This window comes from Dendrobates tinctorius, unplaced genomic scaffold (genome assembly GCF_039654945.1).
Source record: "Dendrobates tinctorius isolate UK_male_01 unplaced genomic scaffold, ASM3965494v1 ptg000315l, whole genome shotgun sequence".
In the NCBI taxonomy this organism is placed as follows: Eukaryota; Metazoa; Chordata; class Amphibia; order Anura; family Dendrobatidae; genus Dendrobates; species Dendrobates tinctorius.
The window spans coordinates 736,553-761,940 of record NW_027361982.1 but is presented as its reverse complement, the minus strand read 5'-3'; the positions used below and the strand labels follow the sequence as shown (position 1 = coordinate 761,940).

The window sequence follows — 25,388 nt, the reverse complement described above, 5'->3', positions numbered from 1 at the left end:
ACACAGGAGAGAATTAGATACAGCTCAGCAGACAGTATCACACAGGAGAGAATTAGATACACAGCTCAGCAGACAGTATCACACAGGATAGGATTAGATGCACAGCTCAGCAGTCAGTATCACACAGGAGAGGATTAGATACACGGCTCAGCAGTTAGTATCACACAGGAGAGGATTAGATACACGGCTCAGCAGTCAGTATCACACAGGAGAGGATTAGATACACGGCTCAGCTGCTCCTATCACACAGGAGAGGATTAGATACACAGCTCAGCAGTCAGTATCACACAGGAGAGAATTAGATACACAGCTCAGCAGACAGTATCACACAGGAGAGAATTAGATACAGCTCAGCAGACAGTATCACACAGGAGAGAATTAGATACACAGCTCAGCAGACAGTATCACACAGGATAGGATTAGATGCACAGCTCAGCAGTCAGTATCACACAGGAGAGGATTAGATACATGGCTCAGCAGTTAGTATCACACAGGAGAGGATTAGATACACGGCTCAGCAGTCAGTGTCACACAGGAGAGGATTAGATACACAGCTCAGCAGACAGTATCACACAGGATAGGATTAGATGCACAGCTCAGCAGTCAGTATCACACAGGAGAGGATTAGATACATGGCTCAGCAGTTAGTATCACACAGGAGAGGATTAGATACACGGCTCAGCAGTCAGTGTCACACAGGAGAGGATTAGATACACGGCTCAGCTGCTCCTATCACGCACAGGCTTTGTTCACACTGAGTTTCTTGAAGCGTTTTGTGGGCAGATACTCGGCTGTTATGAATCCTCCTCAAAAACCTGAAGTTTCCGCTCCATAAACCCCGTGTGCACAGAGGCCGAGCCCCGCCCAGTCATCAGTCACTGTCAGTGCAGGGTCGCTGCTCCGCTGTGCAGTCTGATGGGAGTTGTAGTCGCTTCCTTGTGAGGGTCTTTCTGCGGGTGCCGGGACGTCTCCCCCCACCCGACCTGGGCTGTGAGAACCTCAAGTGTGGCGTGAAAGAAGGGACGTCCAGAGCCGGAGTATCAGCGGGAGCCGGAGTATCAGCGGCCACACACGTAGGACATTTATAATCTTTATTTTTATATAGCGCTAACATATTCCGCAGCGCTTTACAGTTTGCACACATTTCATCACTGTCCCCAAGCTCACAATCTAAATTTCCTATCAGTATGTCTTTGGACCTTATATTCATCACTGGGGATTGTGGCGTGGGGGGCGCAGCTCGGGGGTCGGGCGGCCCCAGCGGTGCTGGACTTGGGTTTCTCTCCACCTTTTTATGAAGATGATTTTACTTTTGTACTTCCTCCACAATGTATGACACTGCTCGCCACTATGCTTTACACTGCAGCTAGCAGCTCTTCTGGCTTCTCTCTGCCAGAATATTGTTCCAGAAGTTCTGCTATGTGAAATGTGAAATATCCAGCATTCACCAGGTTATTGCAGCAGAGTGCCCCCTTATATACTCCAGGTTACAGGTTATTACAGCAGAGTGCCCCTTATATACTCCAGGTTACAGGTTATTACAGCAGAGTGCCCCCTTATATACTCCAGGTTACAGGTTATTGCAGCAGAGTGCCCCTTATATACTCCAGGTTACAGGTTATTACAGCAGAGTGCCCCTTATATACTCCAGGTTACAGGTTATTACAGCAGAGTGCCCCCTTATATACTCCAGGTTACAGGTTATTGCAGCAGAGTGCCCCTTATATACTCCAGGTTACAGGTTATTACAGCAGAGTGCCCCTTATATACTCCAGGTTACAGGTTATTACAGCAGAGTGCCCCTTATATACTCCAGGTTACAGGTTATTACAGCAGAGTGCCCCCTTATATACTCCAGGTTACAGGTTATTGCAGCAGAGTGCCCCTTATATACTCCAGGTTACAGGTTATTACAGCAGTGTGCCTCCTTATAGTCACCAGGTTACAGGTTATTACAGCAGAGTGCCCCTTATACACTCCAGGTTACAGGTTATTACAGCAGAGTCCCCCCTTATAGTCACCAGGTTACAGGTTATTACAGCAGAGTGCCCCTTATATACTCCAGGTTACAGGTTATTACAGCAGAGTGCCCCTTATATACTCCAGGTTACAGGTTATTACAGCAGAGTGCCCCCTTATATACTCCAGGTTACAGGTTATTGCAGTAGAGTGCCCCCTTATATACTCCAGGTTACAGGTTATTACAGCAGAGTGCCCCTTATATACTCCAGGTTACAGGTTATTACAGCAGAGTGCCCTTATATACTCCAGGTTACAGGTTATTACAGCAGAGTGCCCCCTTGTATACTCCAGGTTACAGGTTATTACAGCAGAGTGCCCCTTATATACTCCAGGTTACAGGTTATTACAGCAGTGTGCCTCCTTATAGTCACCAGGTTACAGGTTATTACAGCAGAGTGCCCCTTATACACTCCAGGTTACAGGTTATTACAGCAGAGTCCCCCCTTATAGTCACCAGGTTACAGGTTATTACAGCAGAGTGCCCCTTATATACTCCAGGTTACAGGTTATTACAGCAGAGTGCCCCTTATATACTCCAGGTTACAGGTTATTACAGCAGAGTGCCCCCTTATATACTCCAGGTTACAGGTTATTGCAGTAGAGTGCCCCCTTATATACTCCAGGTTACAGGTTATTACAGCAGAGTGCCCCTTATATACTCCAGGTTACAGGTTATTACAGCAGAGTGCCCTTATATACTCCAGGTTACAGGTTATTACAGCAGAGTGCCCCCTTATAGTCACCAGGTTACAGGTTATTACAGCAGAGTGCCCCCTTATATACTCCAGGTTACAGGTTATTACAGCAGAGTGCCCCTTATATACTCCAGGTTACAGGTTATTACAGCAGAGTGCCCTTATATACTCCAGGTTACAGGTTATTACAGCAGAGTGCCCCCTTATAGTCTCCAGGTTACAGGTTATTACAGCAGAGTGCCCCTTATATACTCCAGGTTACAGGTTATTACAGCAGAGTGCCCCTTACATGCTCCAGGTTACAGGTTATTACAGCAGAGTGCCTCCTTATATTCACCAGGTTACAGGTTATTACAGCAGAGTGCCCCTTATATACTCCAGGTTACAGGTTATTACAGCAGAGTGCCCCTTATATACTCCAGGTTACAGGTTATTACAGCAGAGTGCCCCCTTATATACTCCAGGTTACAGGTTATTACAGCAGAGTGCCCCTTATATACTCCAGGTTACAGGTTATTACAGCAGAGTGCCCCCTTATATACTCCAGGTTACAGGTTATTACAGCAGAGTGCCCCTTATATACTCCAGGTTACAGGTTATTACAGCAGAGTGCCCCTTATATACTCCAGGTTACAGGTTATTACAGCAGAGTGCCCCCTTATATAGTCCAGGTTACAGGTTATTACAGCAGAGTGCCCCCTTATATACTCCAGGTTACAGGTTATTACAGCAGAGTGCCCCCTTATATACTCCAGGTTACAGGTTATTACAGCAGAGTGCCCCTTATATACTCCAGGTTACAGGTTATTACAGCAGACCGCCCCTTATATACTCCAGGTTACAGGTTATTACAGCAGAGTGCCCCTTATATACTCCAGGTTACAGGTTATTACAGCAGAGTGCCCCTTATATACTCCAGGTTACAGGTTATTACAGCAGAGTGCCCCCTTATATACTCCAGGTTACAGGTTATTACAGCAGAGTGCCCCCTTATATACTCCAGGTTACAGGTTATTACAGCAGAGTGCCCCCTTATATACTCCAGGTTACAGGTTATTACAGCAGAGTGCCCCTTATATACTCCAGGTTACAGGTTATTACAGCAGAGTGCCCCTTATATGCTCCAGGTTACAGGTTATTACAGCAGAGTGCCCCCTTATATACTCCAGGTTACAGGTTATTACAGCAGAGTGCCCCCTTATATACTCCAGGTTACAGGTTATTACAGCAGAGTGCCCCCTTATATACTCCAGGTTACAGGTTATTACAGCAGAGTGCCCCTTATATTCACCAGGTTACAGGTTATTACAGCAGAGGGCCCCTTATATACTCCAGGTTACAGGTTATTACAGCAGAGTGCCCCTTATATTCACCAGGTTACAGGTTATTACAGCAGAGTGCCCCTTATATATACTCCAGGTTACAGGTTATTACAGCAGAGTGCCCCCTTATATACTCCAGGTTACAGGTTATTACAGCAGAGTGCCCCTTATATACTCCAGGTTACAGGTTATTACAGCAGAGTGCCCCTTATATACTCCAGGTTACAGGTTATTACAGCAGAGTGCCCCTTATATACTCCAGGTTACAGGTTATTACAGCAGAGTGCCCCTTATATACTCCAGGTTACAGGTTATTACAGCAGAGTGCCCCCTTATATACTCCAGGTTACAGGTTATTACAGCAGAGTGCCCCCTTATATACTCCAGGTTACAGGTTATTACAGCAGAGTGCCCCCTTATATACTCCAGGTTACAGGTTATTACAGCAGAGTGCCCCTTATATACTCCAGGTTACAGGTTATTACAGCAGAGTGCCCCTTATATACTCCAGGTTACAGGTTATTACAGCAGAGTGCCCCCTTATATACTCCAGGTTACAGGTTATTACAGCAGAGTGCCCCCTTATATACTCCAGGTTACAGGTTATTACAGCAGAGTGCCCCCTTATATACTCCAGGTTACAGGTTATTACAGCAGAGTGCCCCTTATATACTCCAGGTTACAGGTTATTACAGCAGAGTGCCCCTTATATACTCCAGGTTACAGGTTATTACAGCAGAGTGCCCCCTTATATACTCCAGGTTACAGGTTATTACAGCAGAGTGCCCCCTTATATACTCCAGGTTACAGTTTATTACAGCATAGTGCCCCCTTATATACTCCAGGTTACAGGTTATTACAGCAGAGTGCCCCTTATATTCACCAGGTTACAGGTTATTACAGCAGAGGGCCCCTTATATACTCCAGGTTACAGGTTATTACAGCAGAGTGCCCTTATATACTCCAGGTTACAGGTTATTACAGCAGAGTGCCCCTTATATTCACCAGGTTACAGGTTATTACAGCAGAGTGCCCCCTTATATACTCCAGGTTACAGGTTATTACAGCAGAGTGCCCCCTTATATACTCCAGGTTACAGGTTATTACAGCAGAGGGCCCCTTATATACTCCAGGTTACAGGTTATTACAGCAGAGGGTCCCTTATATACTCCAGGTTACAGGTTATTACAGCAGAGTGCCCTTATATACTCCAGGTTACAGGTTATTACAGTAGAGTGCCCCTTATATACTCCAGGTTACTGGTTATTACAGCAGAGGGCCCCTTATATACTCCAGGTTACAGGTTATTACAGCAGAGGGCCCCTTATATACTCCAGGTTACAGGTTATTACAGCAGAGTGCCTCCTTATATTCACCAGGTTACAGGTTATTACAGCAGAGTGCCCCTTATATACTCCAGGTTACAGGTTATTACACAGAGTGCCCACTTATATTCACCAGGTTACAGGTTATTACAGCAGAGTGCCCCCTTATATTCACCAGGTTACAGGTTATTACAGCAGAGTGCCCCCTTATATTCACCAGGTTACAGGTTATTACAGCAGAGTGCCTCCTTATATTCACCAGGTTACAGGTTATTACAGCAGAGTGCCCCTTATATACTCCAGATTACAGGTTATTACAGCAGAGTGCCCCCTTATATTCACCAGGTTACAGGTTATTACAGCAGAGTGCCCCTTATATACTCCAGGTTACAGGTTATTACACAGAGTGCCCCCTTATATTCACCAGGTTACAGGTTATTACAGCAGAGTGCCCCCTTATATTCACCAGGTTACAGGTTATTACAGCAGAGTGCCTCCTTATATTCACCAGGTTACAGGTTATTACAGCAGAGTGCCCCTTATATACTCCAGGTTACAGGTTATTACAGCAGAGTGCCCCCTTATAGTCACCAGGTTACAGGTTATTACAGCAGAGTGCCCTTATATACTCCAGGTTACAGGTTATTACAGCAGAGTGCCCCCTTATAGTCACCAGGTTACAGGTTATTACAGCAGAGTGCCCCCTTATATTCACCAGGTTACATGTTATTACAGCAGAGTGCCCCTTATATACTCCAGGTTACAGGTTCTTACAACAGAGTGCCCCCTTATAGTCACCAGGTTACAGGTTATTACTGCAGAGTGCCCTTATATACTCCAGGTTACAGGTTATTACAGCAGAGTGCCCCCTTATAGTCACCAGGTTACAGGTTATTACAGCAGAGTGCCCCCTTATATTCACCAGGTTACATGTTATTACAGCAGAGTGCCCCTTATATACTCCAGGTTACAGGTTATTACAGCAGAGTGCCCCCTTATAGTCACCAGATTACAGGTTATTACAGCAGAGTGCCCCTTATATACTCCAGGTTACAGGTTATTACAGCAGTGTGCCTCCTTATATTCACCAGGTTACAGGTTATTACAGCAGAGTGCCCCTTATATACTCCAGGTTACAGGTTATTACAGCAGAGTGCCCCTTATATACTCCAGGTTACAGGTTATTACAGCAGAGTGCCCCCTTATAGTCACCAGGTTACAGGTTATTACAGCAGAGTGCCCCTTATATACTCCAGGTTGCAGGATATTACAGCAGAGTGCCCCTTATATACTCCAGGTTACAGGTTATTACAGCAGAGTGCCCCCTTATATTCACCAGGTTACAGGTTATTACAGCAGAGTGCCCCTTATATACTCCAGGTTACAGGTTATTACAGCAGTGTGCCTCCTTATATTCACCAGGTTACAGGTTATTACAGCAGAGTGCCTCCTTATAGTCACCAGGTTACAGGTTATTACAGCAGAGTGCCCCCTTATAGTCACCAGATTACAGGTTGTTACAGCAGAGTGCCCCTTATAGTCACCAGGTTACAGGTTATTACAGCAGAGTGCCCCTTATACACTCCAGGTTACAGGTTATTACAGCAGTGTGCCTCCTTATATTCACCAGGTTACAGGTTATTACAGCAGAGTGCCTCCTTATAGTCACCAGGTTACAGGTTATTACAGCAGAGTGCCCCTTATATACTCCAGGTTACAGGTTATTACAGCAGAGTGCCCCTTATAGTCACCAGGTTACAGGTTATTACAGCAGAGTGCCCCCTTATATACTCCATGTTACAGGTTATTACAGCAGAGTGCCCCCTTATAGTCACCAGGTTACAGGTTATTACAGCAGAGTGCCCCCTTATAGTCACCAGGTTACAGGTTATTACAGCAGAGTGCCCCCTTATAGTCACCAGGTTACAGGTTATTACAGCAGAGTGCCCCCTTATATTCATCAGGTTACAGGTTATTACAGCAGAGTGCCCCCTTATATTCACCAGGTTACAGGTTATTACAGCAGAGTCCCCCCTTATATTCACCAGGTTGCAGGTTATTACAGCAGAGTGCCCCTTTATATTCACCAGGTTACAGGTTATTACAGCAGGGTGCCCCCTTATATATCAATGTTTTGGGGGCTGGACTCGCCGCCTGTGATGAGAATATTTGGGTGCAGCTATGAGGGGTGCAGTCATGTGACCTTCACCTCCTGCGTTTCTTCGTGCCGTGATGCCAATACTATTACGGTAGGTAGGTGCCGGATTATCAGACTTCTCTGTCCGCTCCAACTCCGATAGTGGGGTCATGTTGAGACACTGCTGGGTTGGGGTTTCCCTTTGGAGACGTCATGTGAGAAGAATCAGAAAGTTTCCTAAATCTTCAAATTAAAATAGAAATAACTTAGAAGTAAAAGAGGAATCGTTGCCTCCGGGCGGCCGAGTCACCGTTGTCAGCACTCCTTGCTCATTAACCCTTTCTACCTGAGGAGGTGGGGTGCTCATTTATACACTCGCTGAATCTACATCTGAAACCCCATCCTTACTTAATACTTCTCACAGCAGTGGGTTTGTTACAATGTGTCCATGCAAGTAATAGAGGAAACCTGTGCTCCCGTGGTTACCTTATAAAAAGGTGAGAAATGAACACAAGAAAGTTTACCTGTCATTTCAGGGGCATAATCTCTGCTCATTGTGTGACTCATATTCTGCTTTTTCCCCTCTGCATGATCTGTCTGTAATCAGTTGTCTCTGAGCTGGTGGGAGGAGACTGACTGCTATGATGTCTCCCATACACAGCACACACAGACTTGAGGGATTTTTATTCTCCTGTCTCTATCTAGCACATGTTCAGAAGCAGCATAGAGGACATTATACAACTGTACTGAGCAGCGTAGCTGTGAATCCAGCACTAGGGTGAGATAAACCACTAGAAAACAATGGCATTAAAGCAATACTAAGCTGTATAGCTAGGAATCGGAAGAAAAATCATATAATACACTTACTAGAAACAGCAGCATGGGTGTGTCATAAATCACTACTGAGCAGTGTAGTTGTGGATCTAGCACTGATATGAAATAAAATACCTACTAGAAAACAACCCATGTCTGACATTGTGGAGCGGTCCTGAGCAGTGTAGCTGTGAATCCAGAAAGCAGCAGTATTGAGAGGATTACAAAAATAATAATCTTTAGCTATATAGCGCCAACATATTTCGCAGCTCTATACAATTCAACAGTTCATATACAAGTCATAAGTAGCAATGTTAAAGATAGCATAATAATTAAAGCAAAGATAATGATGACCCTACCTGTAAGAGCTTACAATCTAAAATGAGGTGGGAGGGAGACACAAAGTTCTTGCGGTAGTGGGGATAGATAAAGGCTGCGTGAGATTGTCACTTTCCAGTATGTGTGGTGCTTTTGGCTGTGGTGGAGTTTGATGGAGAGCTATTTTCAGAGAAAGTGAATGGGGCTATCTATTCTATTATTTCTAAACACTGTTTTTCGGTGATTCCTTTGTATCCCCGTTCATACGGCACCCACACACACAAATGATACACCATTTGAAAGGTAAACTTGCCCCCTTCAGGAAGAAAATAGCCAAACAAACCACACATCCATGATTTGATCACAAAATACAGTTTAAACATTAATTTTCATAAACCTGTGGGTCGCCCTCCCAGGGCCGTGGGGTACTCGGTACCGGGCCGGTGTCAGCGGGAGGTGTCACAGCAGCGGTGACCTGGTCCGTGGCCCTGGGTGCCCAAATCAATGGCGGATTGTAGTGTAATAGTTTGTGACGCCACCCGTGGTATTCGGCAAGTGGGATGTTAGGCCGACGCTGCATGCAGATCCTCTAGGGCTGGTGGTGTGTTGCAGCATAGCTGGTGTAGCTCCCCACAGGTGAAGCTGTAGCCCCAGGGCAGTGTAGTATTAATAGATGAGGAGAGGCACAGGCGGTGTAGGAGCTGGTACCCAGATGTAGTGATGCTGAGGGTGTAGGCGCGATAATGAATGGAGGACACCAGGGTCTGTAGTTCCAACGCTTTACTCAAAGTCAGTAGGGCACACAGGTGACTGCCTCCGTGCTGTGTACTCCGGGTCAGGGATTCAATCAACCCCCAGGCAAGATGGAAGGCTCCTCTCCAACACTCCGCCAACATGTACCTTTCTGAACGTCTCCTCTATTGCGCCTTTAAGTGTGAAGATCTCCTAGCACTAAGTTACGCTGGAGTTCCTCCTTACAGATGTTCCTGTGTTCTCTACTCGTATGGCAGACAGCTGTAGCCTGCTTCGGGGACTCCCTTCTCCTGAGTCCTGGCTTTCTATACAGATGCTGTTGTGCCCCAAGTCTTAGATGGGAGTAGTGCATTTACAGCCAACTACTCCACCGGTGTCTGCTGCAGAACCATAAGTGTCTATACAACCTCGGGGACCGGGCCCCGACCTTGCGCTGAGAACCTATAGGCAGGGTTCCTCTTCCAAGCCACTTCTCTCTGTTATCTACTCCTTCGTTCTGTACTTGACTCTCTTTCTTATGGAAACTTAGGTTACAGTTCTACGTCTTTCTCCTTTCTCTCCTTTCCCGTGCCAGCTGGCTCAGATCACTGAGGCAGCTGCAGCACTCCTTCCTCCATCCCATCTTCCAGGGATCCCCACTCCTCTCCGAGTGGCTTCCTTCTCCTCCTTTCCAAGGGGACTGCTCTCGCAGCCTGTCCCCCGCAGACTGACCTGTAATTCTAAACCTTCCCAGTCTTTTATGTATTCTAACTCCACCCACCTCCCAGCACGTCCAGTGTTCCAAGTAGGGAACCACCAAAGGTGCTCTGCTACTCTCTAAGTACAGAGCCGCTTGTGGCTGTGCAGAACTACCCTGTGTGTGTGGGGTGCTGGTGTTGGAGCGTGAAAAGGAGTTCCCACCTTACCTGGATGGTGGGGCACTACACCTTAGGAGAAGGTGCAGTACCTCTGTGGCGACTGAGCCTCAGGGGCGCCACATACCCCCCGTTAAAAACAGCACGTCCGCGGGCTGCAAGGTAAACAAAATTCACAGTACAAGAACATACAAAATTTTATAATACTGAATAAACATTTCTTATACTAAACTTTGCAATATGAGAAGCACTCATTCTTGAACGTTGCAAACAATTCTTAATTATCTATCTAAAATTCTAGGTCCAAAAGTGCAATTCTCAATACTATACGTAATTCAAAGTGCTATTATCTCTTGCTCACTATCACTTCAGTATTCTCTATTAGTACATTTCTTCATTATCTTTCCTTTTTTCACATTGTCTACTTTTCTGCCATCAGCTCAAAGTGACATTCATCATCTACATTTTCCTTTATTCAAATCTCTCTTTTCCCTGTCAGAGCATTTCTTAATTCTATATAAAAGTCATTTACTCTCACAAGACACATCATTAAATACTTCACATTAAAACATCAACAATTCTTGTAAACGCTGAACACTGCTCCCAGCCGGGATTTCTTGCAGTGTCCCTTGAGGTAGACATCATCTTCACAAAGTGTCTTTAGGTAAAATACCTTATCTTCGCAAAGTGTCTTTATGTAAAATACCTTATCTTCGCAAAGTGTCTTATGTAAAACCAAGAGAGGGCACCTAAAGAGGTGCAACTATTTACAATTGCAGTTCTGGATCATACAGCGTTCATGATCTCCTCAGTTCAAATGTAGAAACGCTGCCAGTAAAACAGGGCAACACACAAAACTAAACCATGATGTAAACAAAAAGAAGGCACAACGGTGCAAAATACCCTCCTGGGCAACGAGAGTTTTTAATGTTGATCTTCTCTTGGGGTTCTGGAAGCTGTACTGGAACTGCTACCAGGTGAAAAGAACGCATATACAGTCCTCAGATACTCCTCCTCTTGTGGGGTGAAGCCGGTGGCTTTTTGTACCTTGGGTACACTGGGCAGTGGGAACAGTAGGTGGTTGCTGCCGAGATGTAGCTGCTGCCTGGGGTACCGCAGGGGTGGTAACGGGTACCGGGGAAGGAACACGGACTTTCTCCTTCAGGTAAGTTGACAGCAGGGCTTCTGGTATGCGTCGGATGTTTAACGCGTAGCAGCCGCATAGTCCCTCATGCCTGGTATAGGTCACGTACTCCCCTGGCTGTAGGTCTCGCGCTGGGTGTCCCTTCTGGAGGTGGGACTCCACATCCCTCTGGCTAAAGAACAAATCAGAGATCCTCTGGGGTTCGGTGATGAATCCAGACTCCCGTTCATGGTTCACATTGAGGACCTGTCCCCATCCAGTCGAGTCCCGGGGACCGTAGCGACCAGCACGGGCCCTCTCTTTCCGGTCCAAATCTGGGCCTAGTACTGCTAGCCGGCGCTGCTCCCTCTCCCGGTGTTCAGCTGCCAATTGCCGGATGGTAGCCTGACACCTAGCTCAGTTCTCCTTATCCTCCTGTTCTTCCCGGGACCGCTCTAGACTGGTCCTGTACAGCGGCGCCACCTCCAGGGGTTCCGGTGTTTCCCCCCAGGGACAGACATCCCGGTCCCAGACCAGATCTAGCACGACCTGGCCAGCCGCTGCGACCGCGGTACACCCCAGGGCCTTCCCAGGTGTTGGGGTATCAGACATACCTGGGGCCTCCGGGTGGTGTGGTCTCTGCTCCGATGCCGGTGGAAGCGGGTCGTGGCTCCAGGTCCGCGGGGGCCTCCGGTGGGACCTGCGCAGCCGCGTCAGGTCCGAGCGGGAGCACGACCTCAGCTCCCGGGGCCTCCGGTGACTCCTCTGGGCAGGCCACGACTGTTACAGAACCACTCAGCACCCAGAATATGTTGTGCAGTTATATGTATATATAATAGGTTCCATGTGAGATGCATGTCCCTAATGTATCAGCAGTGTCTGCCCTCCCCCCACCTTTGTAATTCCCACAGTAAACATCCGCAGGCTCCGGCCACCTGCGGCTTTCGTAATGCATGTCTGGCCTGACGCTTGTCTATTGGCCGGCTGTCATGATCTCAGTGCGGGTTTGACTCACACACGTGGGGTTAATGTTTGGAACCAGTGCTGATGACTGGCATTTCTGGGGTTAAAGGTTGTGATCCCGATGCAGGCTTACCTGCACACCTGGGCCTATGATTGTGGCCTCTCCCTGGTTCTGGGGGAGGCTTCTTATAGCCTCAGGACGCTCCCATCCCTGTCAGTTATACTCTTGCCCTTGGCATTTGTGTGGTGACCCCTGAGTGTGTTTGTGCTGTGTTCTGGTTACTTGATTCTCTGTGTATGACTCGGTCTGTTCTCTGGATATCGCTTTGGATTCTGCCTGGTACCTCCTATGTCTGTTTGGTTTTGATCTCTGTTTGGCCCTGATTATCCGCTCTGTCTCATCCCTGGTACTGTACTGTGATCCTGTGTATGACCTTTGGCTTTGTCTGACCTCCCGTCTGTTTATTCCTCCTGTACCTCGTTTAGCACTGCTTCTGTACTCAGGACACGCGCACTGGCTCTATGAGCAAGTGTAGTGCGGTGTCTCTGACATTATAACTCATGGATCCCATACAAGCCTTGGCTGATCAGGTCAAGCACCTGACCCAAATGTTCCATAAGCTCAATGTGGAACAACGCACGATGGCCCATACCCAGCAACAGTTGGTGGTTACTGTGCAGGGGGCTGTCGATGCAGTGGCTTCTGGTTCTGGGGGTAGGGATGTGTCATTAGCGTCCCCCGAATCTCCGGTCAAATTACCAGACCTTTTCTCAGGGGATAAAAAGGAGTTCAGGTCTTTCAGAGAAGGATGCAAGCTTTTTTTTTCTCTAAGGCCCCGCTCCTCCGGGGATGAGTTCCAGAGGGTGGGGGTCATTATTTCCCTACTTTGGGGGGCTCCGCAAGCATGGGCTTTCTCTCTGTCTTCCTCTGCTCCTGAACGTATGTCAGTGAACGCATTCTTTGAGGCCCTCGGGCACATTTATGATGAACCTGACCGAGTGCGATTGGCAGAGGACATGGTGATGAGTGTCTGTCAGGGGAAACACACAGCTGAGTGGTTTTGTTCTGAGTTCCGCCGCTGGGCGGCAGAGGTCTCTTGGAGCGACGCCGCACTCCGAGGACTCTTTCGCAGAGGCTTGTCCGAGCGGCTGCAGGATGCCTTGGTGTTACATCCCCCACCTAACTCTCTCGAGGACGCCATGACCCAGGCCGTCCGGATGGACCGCAGGCTGCGGGCCAGAGGGGTGATGCAGGTGGATACTCCATTATTCCCCAGTGGAAAAGAGACTGCCCCTGAGCCCATGGATGTAGGCGCCCTCTCCCTGAAGGATACGGAGAGGAAACGCTGGAAGGACAAGCAGTTATGCTTTTACTGCGGTAAAACGGGACATTGGAAAAGGGAGTGCCCGAATTGCCCGTCTTCAAACCCGGTCGGCGGGAAACGACTAGGTCTGGGTAGTCAACGGGGAGGCTGCTCAGACCCTCAGGTACCATTTTCCTCGTTTTCTAAAGTAGTACTGCCTGTGGAACTGTTTGTGGATGGTAGTTCTTTTTCCTCTACAGCCTTTGTGGACTGCGGATCATCTATTAATCTTATTGACTCCCAATTGGTCACACACTGCAAGATAGGGACAGTTAGGCTCAAGGTTCCGATCAAGGTGATGGCCATTGACTCATCTCCCCTCACTAAGGAGGGAATTCGCTTTATGTCTGATGTGTTTTCGCTCAGAGTGGGCGCTACTCATGTGGAAAACATAAGTTGTTTTGTGCTGGACAATCTACCTGCAGGGTTGGTGTTGGGCATGCCCTGGTTACAACACCATAACCCAGTTATTAACTGGAAAACGGGGGAGATTGTACAATGGGGGTTTAATGATTTTGAGTTATATGATAAAGCCGGACTTCGAAGATGTTTTCTCCGAAAGCGAGTCCGAGACGTTACCGCCACATAGACCCTTTGACTGCGTTATTGAGCTGGTCCCGGGGGCTAAATTACCCAAAGCCCGTCTGTTTAATTTGTCCGGTCCTGAGCGCTTGGCTATGAAGGAGTACATTACTGAAAGTCTGCGCAAAGGACACATACGTCCTTCAGTCTCACCTGTGGCGGCAGGTTTCTTTTTTGTAAAGAAAAAAGATGGCGGATTACGTCCCTGTCTCGACTTCCGGGAGCTTAATCAAATTACTGTACGGAATACGTACCCCCTTCCGTTGATTCCCGATTTATGTAACCAACTATCAGGGGCAAAGTAGTTTTCTAAACTGGACCTTCGGGGGGCATATAATTTGATAAGGGTCCGAGAGGGGGATGAATGGAAAACCGCGTTCCTCACGACCGAGGGACTATTTGAAAATTTAGTCATGCCGTTTGGTCTTACCAACGCCCCTGCCATATTTCAGAATTTCATCAACGTGGTATTCTCTGATCTCATTGGTCGTTTTGTCGTTATCTACTTAGATGATATTTTGATATATTCCCCCAACAAGTATTCTCATTTGGAACATGTACGAACTGTGCTCCAAAGGCTGAGAGAAAATCATTTGTATGCCAAATTGGAAAAATGTGTATTCTGTGTACAAGAGTTGTCCTTTTTGGGGTTAATTGTATCCGGTGAGGGTTTTCGCATGGACCCCAAGAAGGTGCAGGCCATTGCGGATTGGGTGCAACCCCGAGATCTTAAGGGTCTTCAGCGCTTCTTGGGGTTCGCCAATTATTACCGCAAATTTATCCGGGGGTTTTCGCAAGTGGTCAAACCTCTCACGGATCTAACATGCAAAGGTGCGGATGTGAGAAATTGGTCCTCGCTCGCAAAAGCGGCCTTTGCGACGCTGAAAAAATGTTTTATGTCTGCTCCTGTGTTAGTGCAGCCAGATCCGTCCAAACCATTTGTCGTGGAAGTGGACGCCTCTGAGGTGGGGGTGGGGGCGGTGTTGTCCCAAGGGCCTGCCACTCTAACCAACCTCAGGCCATGTGCTTTCTTTTCCAAGAAGTTCTCTGCTGCGGAAAGAAATTACGACGTAGGCAATAGAGAGCTTCTTGCGGTCAAATTGGCGTTTGAAGAATGGAGGCACTTTTTGGAGGGGGCCAGTCACCCGGTTACGGTGATCACGGATCACAAAAATTTGTCGTACATTGAGTCTGCTAAAAGACTAACGCCCAGACAAGCCCGTTGGTCACTTTTTTTTCCCCGTTTTCAGTTTACAATTACATTTCGTCCAGGGTCTAAGAATGTCAAGGCTGACGCCTTATCACGCAGTTTTCAGCCGGTGTCGCCCCCTGAGCCACCGTCCTCCATTCTTCACCCTGGGGCTGTGATAGCAGAGGTCTCATCTGAATTGGAACGGGAGATTCAGGGGGCCCAGTCGCAGGCCTCGGCAGCCAAGCCGGAGGGGAAGTTGTTTGTCCCAGAGCAACTTCGCCTGAAACTCTTGCAGGAGTTCCATGAATCCAAGCTGAGTGCTTACCCTGGTATTTCAGCCACACGTCTGGCGGTGGCTAGGATCTTTTGGTGGCCTACCCTTGGTTCGCACATAAAAAAATTCATTGCTGGTTGTGGGGTCTGCGCTCGTTCTAAAAGCTCTCATAGCCGGCCGGCAGGGGAGCTGATACCCTTGGCAGTGCCCAAAAGGCCATGGACTCACTTATCCATGGATTTTGTTACCAATCTCCCTCCATCTAAGGGTAATACAGTGGTATGGGTAGTGGTGGACAGGTTTTCTAAGCAGGCTCATTTCGTACCCCTGTCCGCACTACCGCCAGCTGAGACGTTGTCCAGGTTGTTTGTGCAGCATGTGATCCGGCATGGGGTACCCCTGAATGTGGTGTCTGATCGTGGTGTGCAGTTTGTGGCTAAGTTTTGGCGTGCTTTCTGCAAAAAATTAGGTATGTCTCTGTCCTTTTCGTCTGCATACCATCCTGAGAGCAATGGGCAGACGGAGCGGACTAACCAGTCCCTGGAACAGATCCTCAGGTGTCTAACCTCTGCTAGACAGAGTGACTGGTGCGATGCACTGCCGTTAGCTGAATTTGCCTTCAATAGTCGGGTGAGTCAATCCACTGGTAGGTCCCCTTTCTTGATTAACTATGGGTTCAGTCCTCATTTCGGTGAGTTTTCTCGTCTGGATTCGGGGTGCCCCGGGGCTGAGGACTCTGTTCAGCGGTTAAAAAATACATGGGCAGAAGTCCAGCGGCGTATATCCAGGTCTCAAGGCAGGTATAAGTTTTTCGCGGACAGGAAACGAACACCTGGTCCCATGTTTCGGGTGGGAGAGAAAGTTTGGCTCTCCACGCGAAACATTAAGTTAAAGATTCCGTCAGCCAAGTTAGGACCCAAATTCAATGGCCCGTACAAGATTGTGGAAAAAATCAATCCAGTGGCGTATAGGCTGTGCCTTCCACCCTCTTTCAAGGTCCCTAATGTCTTCCACAAATCTCTACTGAAACCTTTTGAAGCAGTCCGGGGAGACTCCGAGTCTGCTGCTTCTCCTGTTTTGGTCGAGGGGCAGGTGGAGTACGAGGTTGGTCATATCGTAGATTCCAGGTTGGTACGGCGGTCGGTACAGTACCTGGTTCATTGGAAGGGGTATGGACCGGAGGACAGGTCCTGGGTACCGGCCCGGTTGATGCATGCTGATCGCCTGGTACGGGCTTTCCATGCTAAGTACCCGGGCAAGCCTGGGGGTCCAGAGGCCCCCCGTTGAGAGGGGGGTACTGTCATGATCTCAGTGCGGGTTTGACTCACACATGTGGGGTTAATGTTTGGAACCAGTGCTGATGACTGGCATTTCTGGGGTTAAAGGTTGTGATCCCGATGCAGGCTTACCTGCACACCTGGGGCTATGATTGTGGCCTCTCCCTGGTTCTGGGGGAGGCTTCTTATAGCCTCAGGACGCTCCCATCCCTGTCAGTTATACTCTTGCCCTTGGCATTTGTGTGGTGACCCCTGAGTGTGTTTGTGCTGTGTTCTGGTTACTTGATTCTCTGTGTATGACTCGGTCTGTTCTCTGGATATCGCTTTGGATTCTGCCTGGTACCTCCTATGTCTGTTTGGTTTTGATCTCTGTTTGGCCCTGATTATCCGCTCTGTCTCATCCCTGGTACTGTACTGTGATCCTGTGTATGACCTTTGGCTTTGTCTGACCTCCCGTCTGTTTATTCCTCCTGTACCTCGTTTAGCACTGCTTCTGTACTCAGGACACGCGCACTGGCTCTATGAGCAAGTGTAGTGCGGTGTCTCTGACACCGGCCCTCTGTATCTGTGTGATATATTCTGTGTCCTGTGAGTAAAGTGTTGTCAGACTGGAAATACATGGAGAAGCAGTGATCTTTTATATGCGCCCATGATCAAAACCAAACAGACATAGGAGGTACCAGGCAGAATCCAAAGCGATATCCAGAGAACAGACCGAGTCATACACAGAGAATCAAGTAACCAGAACACAGCACAAACACACTCAGGGGTCACCACACAAATGCCAAGGGCAAGAGTATAACTGACAGGGATGGGAGCGTCCTGAGGCTATAAGAAGCCTCCCCCAGAACCAGGGAGAGGCCACAATCATAGGCCCAGGTGTGCAGGTAAGCCTGCATCGGGATCACAACCTTTAACCCCAGAAATGCCAGTCATCAGCACTGGTTCCAAACATTAACCCCACGTGTGTGAGTCAAACCCGCACTGAGATCATGACAGCCGGCCAATAGACAAGCGTCAGGCCAGACATGCATTACGAAAGCCGCAGGTGGCCGGAGCCTGCGGATGTTTACTGTGGGAATTACAAAGGTGGGGGGAGGGCAGACACTGCTGATACATTAGGGACATGCATCTCACATGGAACCTATTATATATACATATAACTGCACAACATATTCTGGGTGCTGAGTGGTTCTGTAACAGCGACCAACTGAATGGACAGCGTGGATGTGTAGACTAGCGCTGCCTGAGGACAGTCCGGTGCAGTGGCGGCAGGTGCCGGCGGTGTGGGCACCAAACTGGGAGGTGCCTGTGGCGTAGGCCCCTCCGAGGCGTGCGGCCTGCTCAGCCTCCATAAGGCCTCCTGCCTCAGTCGCAGACGGCATGTCAGCTGGGCGATGTCATCCTCCAGCTGCTGGCGGGTCATTTCAGAGACGGGGTCGGAGCCTTCATCCATGGCGCCGGGGAGATCCAACTCAACCTCTGCGCGCTCTCCAGGCCTCCTTCCTTCTCTCTCCAAAATGGCGTTCTGGCGTTCTTCTTCCTGCCTCGGCCCCTTTCCCGCCACTGGCTTCTTCTGCCCCTCCTTCCGGGGGCGGCGTCTTCTTCCAGCGCTTCCATACCAAGCCAGTATATGAACCCCTCGGGGGGTGTGCCATGTTGCTGTCACATAGTAATTCAGGCAGGGGAGGCCCAAGACTCTTCGTGGTCTTTTCCTAGGACCTCCCATCTCTTCACGCCCTTCCTCTCCGCGCCAGCGGCCATTTTGAATGTTCATGTCACAGTCTATTAAATTGGGTCTTCTACACATTTTCAAAAGTTTTAAGTCCAACAAATCTCAGGCACACAGAACCCGATGGCATCGGGTCTCGTCATCCTGTTCGTGACGCCAAGTTGGGTTGCCCTCCCAGGGCCGTGGGGTACTCGGTACCGGGTCGTTGTCAGCGGGAGGTGTCACAGCAGCGGTGATCTGGTCCGTGGCCCTGGGCGCCCAAATCAATGGCGGATTGTAGTGTAATAGTTCGTGACGCCACCCGTGGTATTCGGCAAGTGGGATGTTAGGCCGACGCTGCATGCAGATCCTCTAGGGCTGGTGGTGTATTGTAGCATAGATGGTGTAGCTCCCCACAGGTAAAGCTGTAGCCCCAGGGCAGTGTAGTATTAATAGATGAGGAGAGGCACAGGCGGTGTAGGAGCTGGTACCCAGATGTAGTGATGCTGAGGGTTTAGGCGCGATAATGAATGGAGGACACCAGGGTCTGTAGTTCCAACGCTTTACTCAGAGTCAGTAGGGCACACAGGTGACTGCCTCCGTGCTGTGTCCTACGGGTCAGGGACTCAATCAACCCCCAGGCAAGATGGAAGGCTCCTCTCCAACACTCCGCCAACATATACCTTTCTGAACGTCTCCTCTATTGCGCCTTTAAGTGTGAAGATCTCCTAGCACTAAGTTACGCTGGAGTTCCTCCTTACAGATGTTCCTGTGTTCTCTACTCGTATGGCAGACAGCTGTAGCCTGCTTCGGGGACTCCCTTCTCCTGAGTCCTGGCTTTCTATACAGATGCTGCTGTGCCCCAAGTCTTAGATGGGAGTAGTGCATTTACAGCCAACTACTCCACCGGTGTCTGCTGCAGAACCATAAGTGTCCATACAACCTTGGGGACCGGGCCCCGACCTTGCGCTGAGAACCTATAGGCAGGGTTCCTCTTCCAACCCTCTTCTCCTGTCTGTTATCTACTCCTTCGTTCCGTCTCTTTCTTATGGAAACTTAGGTTACAGTTCTACGTCTTTCTCCTGTCTCTCCTTTCCCGTGCCAGCTGCCTCAGGTCACTGAGGCAGCTGCAGCACTCCTTCCTCCATCCCTTCTTCCAGGGATCCCCACTCCTCTCCGAGTGGCTTCCTTCTCCTCCTTTCCTAGGGGACTGCTCTCGCAGCCTGCCCCCCGCAGACTGACCTGTAATTCTAAACTTTCCCAGTCTTTTATGTATTCTAACTCCACCCACCTCCCAGCACTCCAGTGTTCCAAGCAGGGAACCACCAAAGGTGCTCTGCTACTCTCTAAGTCCAGAGCCGCTTGTGGCTGTGCAGAACTACCCTGTGTGTGTGGGTGGCGGGTGTTGGAGTGTGGAAAGGAGTTCCCACCTTACCTGAATGGTGAGGCACTTCACCTTAGGAGAAGGTGCAGTACCTCTGTGGCGACTGACCTCAGGGGCGCCACACCTGCAGTAAGGAAAAATGACCTGCAGGTGGCACCACAGTACCCCAAAGCACACTACCACAAAGCTGCTTACAGACATCACAAACAAATCCAAACATTTGCCTTGGGGGCTTTCCAGCTTGCCGGACTGCTTGCCCAGCCTATTTTAGCCAAATTCGAGGATTGTACACTTCACTGCAGGTGAGGCACTTTGCAAACACATTTGTATACATGCTCTGCTTTTTCGGTGATTACTTTGCCCCACCACACACAAATGGTGAGTCACATATGCAAACACATTTCTAAAAATGCACTTCTTTTTCGCTGATTACTTTGCCCCACACACACAAATGATACACCATTTGAAAGGTAAACTTGCTCCCTTCAGCAAGAAAAAAGCCAAACAAACCACACATTCACAATTATATCACTAAATACAGTTTAAACATTCATTTTCATAAACCTGCAGAAAGACATAATGACCTGCAGGTGGCACCTCAACCGGAAGACATTTTTTGGCCTCTACTTATCAAACCAATTTATTGGATTACCAGTCTACATATATAAATACCTGTCTATGTTCATCATCTGATGAAATAAATTTACATTTGACCAGCTTGCTTTTTCTGAAATTGCCTGCACCCCTGACAACCAATGTGCGAAAATTTTGCACGGGCCAAGCTAGTATATATATAAAAGGACTTCGATTAGACAGCAGTACTGATCTGATTAGTTGTAAATCCAGATTTAGGATGAGATAAAACACTTACAAGAAAGCAGAAGAATGTAGGGAATTATATAGCAGTACTGAGCATTGTGGCTGAATTCCAGATGTAGGGTGAGATGAACACTTACTAGAAAGAATCAGTATAGAGGACATTATACAACAGTACTGAGCAGTGTAGCTGTGAGGGGTGAGAGAAACTACTAGAAGACAGCAGTATGAAAGACATTATAAAGTAGTACTGAGAAGTGTAGCTAGAAATCCAGAAGAGAGATTAGATAAAACACTTACTAGAAAACAGTACATGTATTAAATTATAGAGCAGTACTGAGCAGTGTAACTAAGAATCCAGCACTGATATGGAGTAAAACACCAGAAAGCAACATGGAGAGCAGTATACAGCAATACTCAACTGTGTAGCTGTGAATCAGTCTTGTGATGAGATAAAATACTAACTGGAAAGCAGATGAATGGAGGACATTACGCCGCAAAACTGAACAGTGTAGCTGTGAGTTCAGCACTAGGGTGAGATAAAATACTAACTCTCCATTTTGTCTTGACCAAGACGGACCTGAGCCGTTTGTGTAGAGTGAGTGATGATGTCAGGAGGCAGGGGGAGGATTTTTTGGGAAACAGCAGCGACCCATCCGTTCTACAAGGAGGCTGCAGACCTTTTGTGAATTGTTCTCTGTCTGCACCATACCGGATGCCATCCCTCGGTATGAATTGTGCTCTGTCTGCACCATACCGGACACAGTCCCTCGGTATGAATTGTGCTCTCTCTGCACCATACCGGACGCCGTCCCACGGTATGAACTATGCTCTGTCTGCACCATACTGGACACTGTCCCTCGGTATGAATTGTGCTCTCTCTGCGCCATACCGGACGCTGTCCCTTGGTATGAATTGTACTTTGTCTGGTACGCCGTCCATCGGTATGAATTGTGCTCTCTCTGCATCATACCGGACGTCGTCCCTCGGTATGAATTGTGCTCTGTCTTCAACATACTGGACGCTGTCCCTCAGTATGAATTGTGCTCACTCTGCACCATACCGCACGTCGTCCCTCGGTATGAATTGTGCTCTGTCTGCACCATACGGGTATGAATTGTGCTCTGTCTGCACCATGCCAGACACCGCCCCTCGGTATGAATTGTGCTCTCTCTGCACCATACGGGACGCCGTCAATCGGTATGAATTGTACTCTGTCTGCACCATACGGGTATGAATTGTGCTCTCTCTGCACCATACCAGATGCCGCCCCTCGGTATGAATTGTGCTCTCTCTGCACCATACGGGACGCCGTCCATCGATATGAATTGTGCTCTGTCTGCACCATACGGGTATGAATTGTGCTCTCTGCACCATACCAGACGCCGCCCCTCGGTATGAATTGTGCTCTCTCTGCACCATAACGGATGCCGTCCTTCGCACTTACGAATGTTTGTAGATTTCGGGGAGTTGTGTGAAGGGTCTTGGCCGTGTTTGTTGCGTTCCTAATTATTTAAGCCATGACCCCTGTGTTTTCTCTGTTCCAGGTCCGTGTTTGCGGTTAACATGAAGCTCAGTACTTATGGTGGCAACACGGTTCTCTTCTGTTAAACGGCATTAGAGCGAATCCCGTGAGGAAAGATCCAACAGAAGTGGGAGAAATATGAGTATAAAACCCTTGGAATTGGCAATGCACCATGGACGCAATGCGGTGAATCCGTGGACCTGATCCTCCGCCATGACCTTTAGGGTATCGGAGAACTGAGCTGGCGTTAAACCCTGCTCACCCGGATCCCAGCGTAGGGGAAGATGCCCACCGGCAGCAATATTACAGACGGCTGCGGGGAGGAGCAGCGCTTCCTGGATTACCTGTATGCCATCACCTACACCGTCATCTTCATCCCGGGGCTGATCGGGAACGTCCTGGCGCTCTGGTTCTTCCACGTATACAAGAAGGAGACGAAGCGTGCAGTCATCTTCATGATTAACCTTGCCATCGCTGACCTGCTGCAGGTCCTGTCGCTGCCGCTGCGGATATTTTACTACCTGAACAAGTCCTGGCCGTTCGGCCGCTTCCTCTGTATGTTCTGCTTCTACCTGAAGTACGTGAACATGTATGCCAGCATCTTCTTCCTGGTCTGCATCAGCGTCCGCCGCTTCATGTATCTCATCTACCCCTTCAACTTCACCGGACGGAAGCGACAGATTGACGTTTACGTCAGCGTTGCCGGCTGGATCCTTGTCTGCGTCAGCTGCCTCGCATTTCCGCTGTTACGGATCGGGAATGAGACGAGCGGTGCCGGCGGTGAGGACAAATGCTTCGTGGATCTCCCTCTGCTGGATATCGGGCTCGCCAGCTCCATCATTACGGTGACCGCGGCCGAGCTCTTCGGTTTCGTCACGCCGCTTCTCATCATTGTGTTCTGCACCTGGAGGACGGTGACGTCGCTGCGGGAGCCGCATGCCGCTTCTCACGACCTCGGGGAGAAGAGGAAGGCGCTGAAGATGATCCTGACCTGCGCCGGCGTCTTCCTCGTCTGCTTCGCTCCTTATCACTTCAGCTTTCCTCTACATTTCCTGGCCAAAGCCAAGAAAATGGCGTCGTGCTCGCAGCGGAGGGTCATCCTCACCCTGCACCCTGTGGCGCTATGCCTGGCCAGTATGAACTGCTGCCTGGACCCCATCATCTACTACTTCACCACCGACGAGTTCCGGAGGAGACTGTCCCGGCAGGACCTAGTAGACGGCACCGAGCTGCAGATCTTCTGCAGCAAAGACTTGATGGATCAGGACGGCCTCAGGTCCAGCTGACAACGGTGAAAGCATCAGCAGGAGACACGATGTACGAGGTGTCAGGGGGCCCCAAAATATGCCCTGTCCTGATGCAATCTGGCCATCACCATGAGGCTGCAGCTACTACAACCCCCATCTATCACCAGGAAGCTGCGGCTACTGCAACCCCCAACCATCACCAGGAAGCTGCGGCTACTACAACCCCCAACCATCACCATGAAGCTGTGGCTACTACAACCCCCAACCATCACCATGAGGCTGAGGCTACTACAACCCCCAACCAGTTCCTACAGACCAGATAAGAAGCTCGCTGTCTGTACACAGCCTCCGTGCAGAGACAATGGGCTCAGATAGATTTACGCTAAAATGAGCCTCCATAAAGAAGTCCTCCACCCTCCGATGTGAGTGACGAAAGGCAGCCATTTCCGGTGACACCTCTGATCCTTGTAGGATGATCATTACTGTGAATGGTAGACATCTGTGACTCCTCCCCCCCGAGGAGCCACACTTTATATAGTATCGCCCCCATGGGATCCAGGTCCAGAAAATTCATGATTAAATCTGATCCTAGGAAAGCTGAATGACGGGTTATATGGTCACTTCCCTGCCCCCAACTCGAGTGCGTAGGCTGCATATAAGTGATCTCCCCTCCTCCACAGTCATGACACCTGACAATCGAGGCAGAACCCGTGGAGGAGCAGTGATGGAAGAGGTGTCACAACATATATGAAAAATAGATATATGGGGGCAGAGATGGGGACATATAGGGAGTAAGACCTGACATAACAGGGACATACAGGGATGTACAAAGGACTTATAGGGGACATGGAAAAGAGAATGTATAAGGGGCGTATGGGGGATGAATAACGGGCATATGGGAGACATAGGGCAGTATGGAGGGCATTTTAGGGGAGTATGGGATAAATGAGGGGCATAGGGGCGATATATGCGGGGAGCATGCGGGACATATGAAGGGCATATGGGGAATAGAGTGGGATTATGACGAAAGTATAAGGGACACATAGGGGAAGTAGGGTGGCTGCATTGAGGACAGATGAAGGACACATGGGGGCTAGGGGAGGCGCATGAAGGGGGTTATGAGTGACATTTGGGATAGTGGAAATATGGGGGATGCATGTGTAGGAGATATATTAGGGGCATAAAGAGTGGATAAGAGATTTTGATCGAGTGGCTGGAGACACATGGGGCATGTGAGGCGGCAAGGAGATCCGTAGTGTATGAGGGATGTATGTTACATATGGGGGCTGTACGGGGATATGTGTGAGATCTGGATCTCTGCTCTGCATTTATGGATACAGAGTTGTCGCTTTACTTCTATTTCTTCGCTGCGGAGGAGTCACATTTTCTATTTTCCCGATGGGAAAGTCGCTTCTGTATTTATTTTTATATTTTTTAATTAAAATTGACATTTACATTCTGTAATGTTTATATTGTTATAAAGTGATGAGGAGTAATCAAGTATATACTGAGTTAAATCATGGCTGTAGTCTCATCCAGAGCTGCACTCACTACTCATGTTTCTTCTGTTACAGTAAACTATTCCACAAGACATGAAGAAACTCAGGATCAGTAATGTAATGTATGTACACAGTGACTGCACCAGCAGAATAGTGAGTGCAGCTCTGGAGTATAATACAGGATATAACTCA

The 25,388-nt window shown here is 48.7% G+C and overlaps 1 protein-coding gene across 1 annotated transcript; it reads left to right on the top strand.

Moving 5' to 3' along the window:
• The first annotated feature begins 880 nt into the window (after nucleotides 1-880).
• GPR174 (G protein-coupled receptor 174) lies at nucleotides 881-25,151 on the top strand. The gene is made up of 2 exons (XM_073561176.1): nucleotides 881-1,073; nucleotides 22,473-25,151. The coding sequence occupies exon 2, from the start codon at nucleotides 22,735-22,737 to the stop codon at nucleotides 23,734-23,736; it is 1,002 nt and encodes a 333-aa protein (XP_073417277.1). The 5' UTR covers nucleotides 881-1,073; nucleotides 22,473-22,734; the 3' UTR covers nucleotides 23,737-25,151.
• The last annotated feature ends 237 nt before the right edge of the window (nucleotides 25,152-25,388 follow it).

Bases quoted from the DNA above. Each gene is read 5' to 3' on its own strand.
- GPR174 (XM_073561176.1), top strand. From the start codon at position 22,735: ATGCCCACCGGCAGCAATATTACAGACGGCTGCGGGGAGGAGCAGCGC.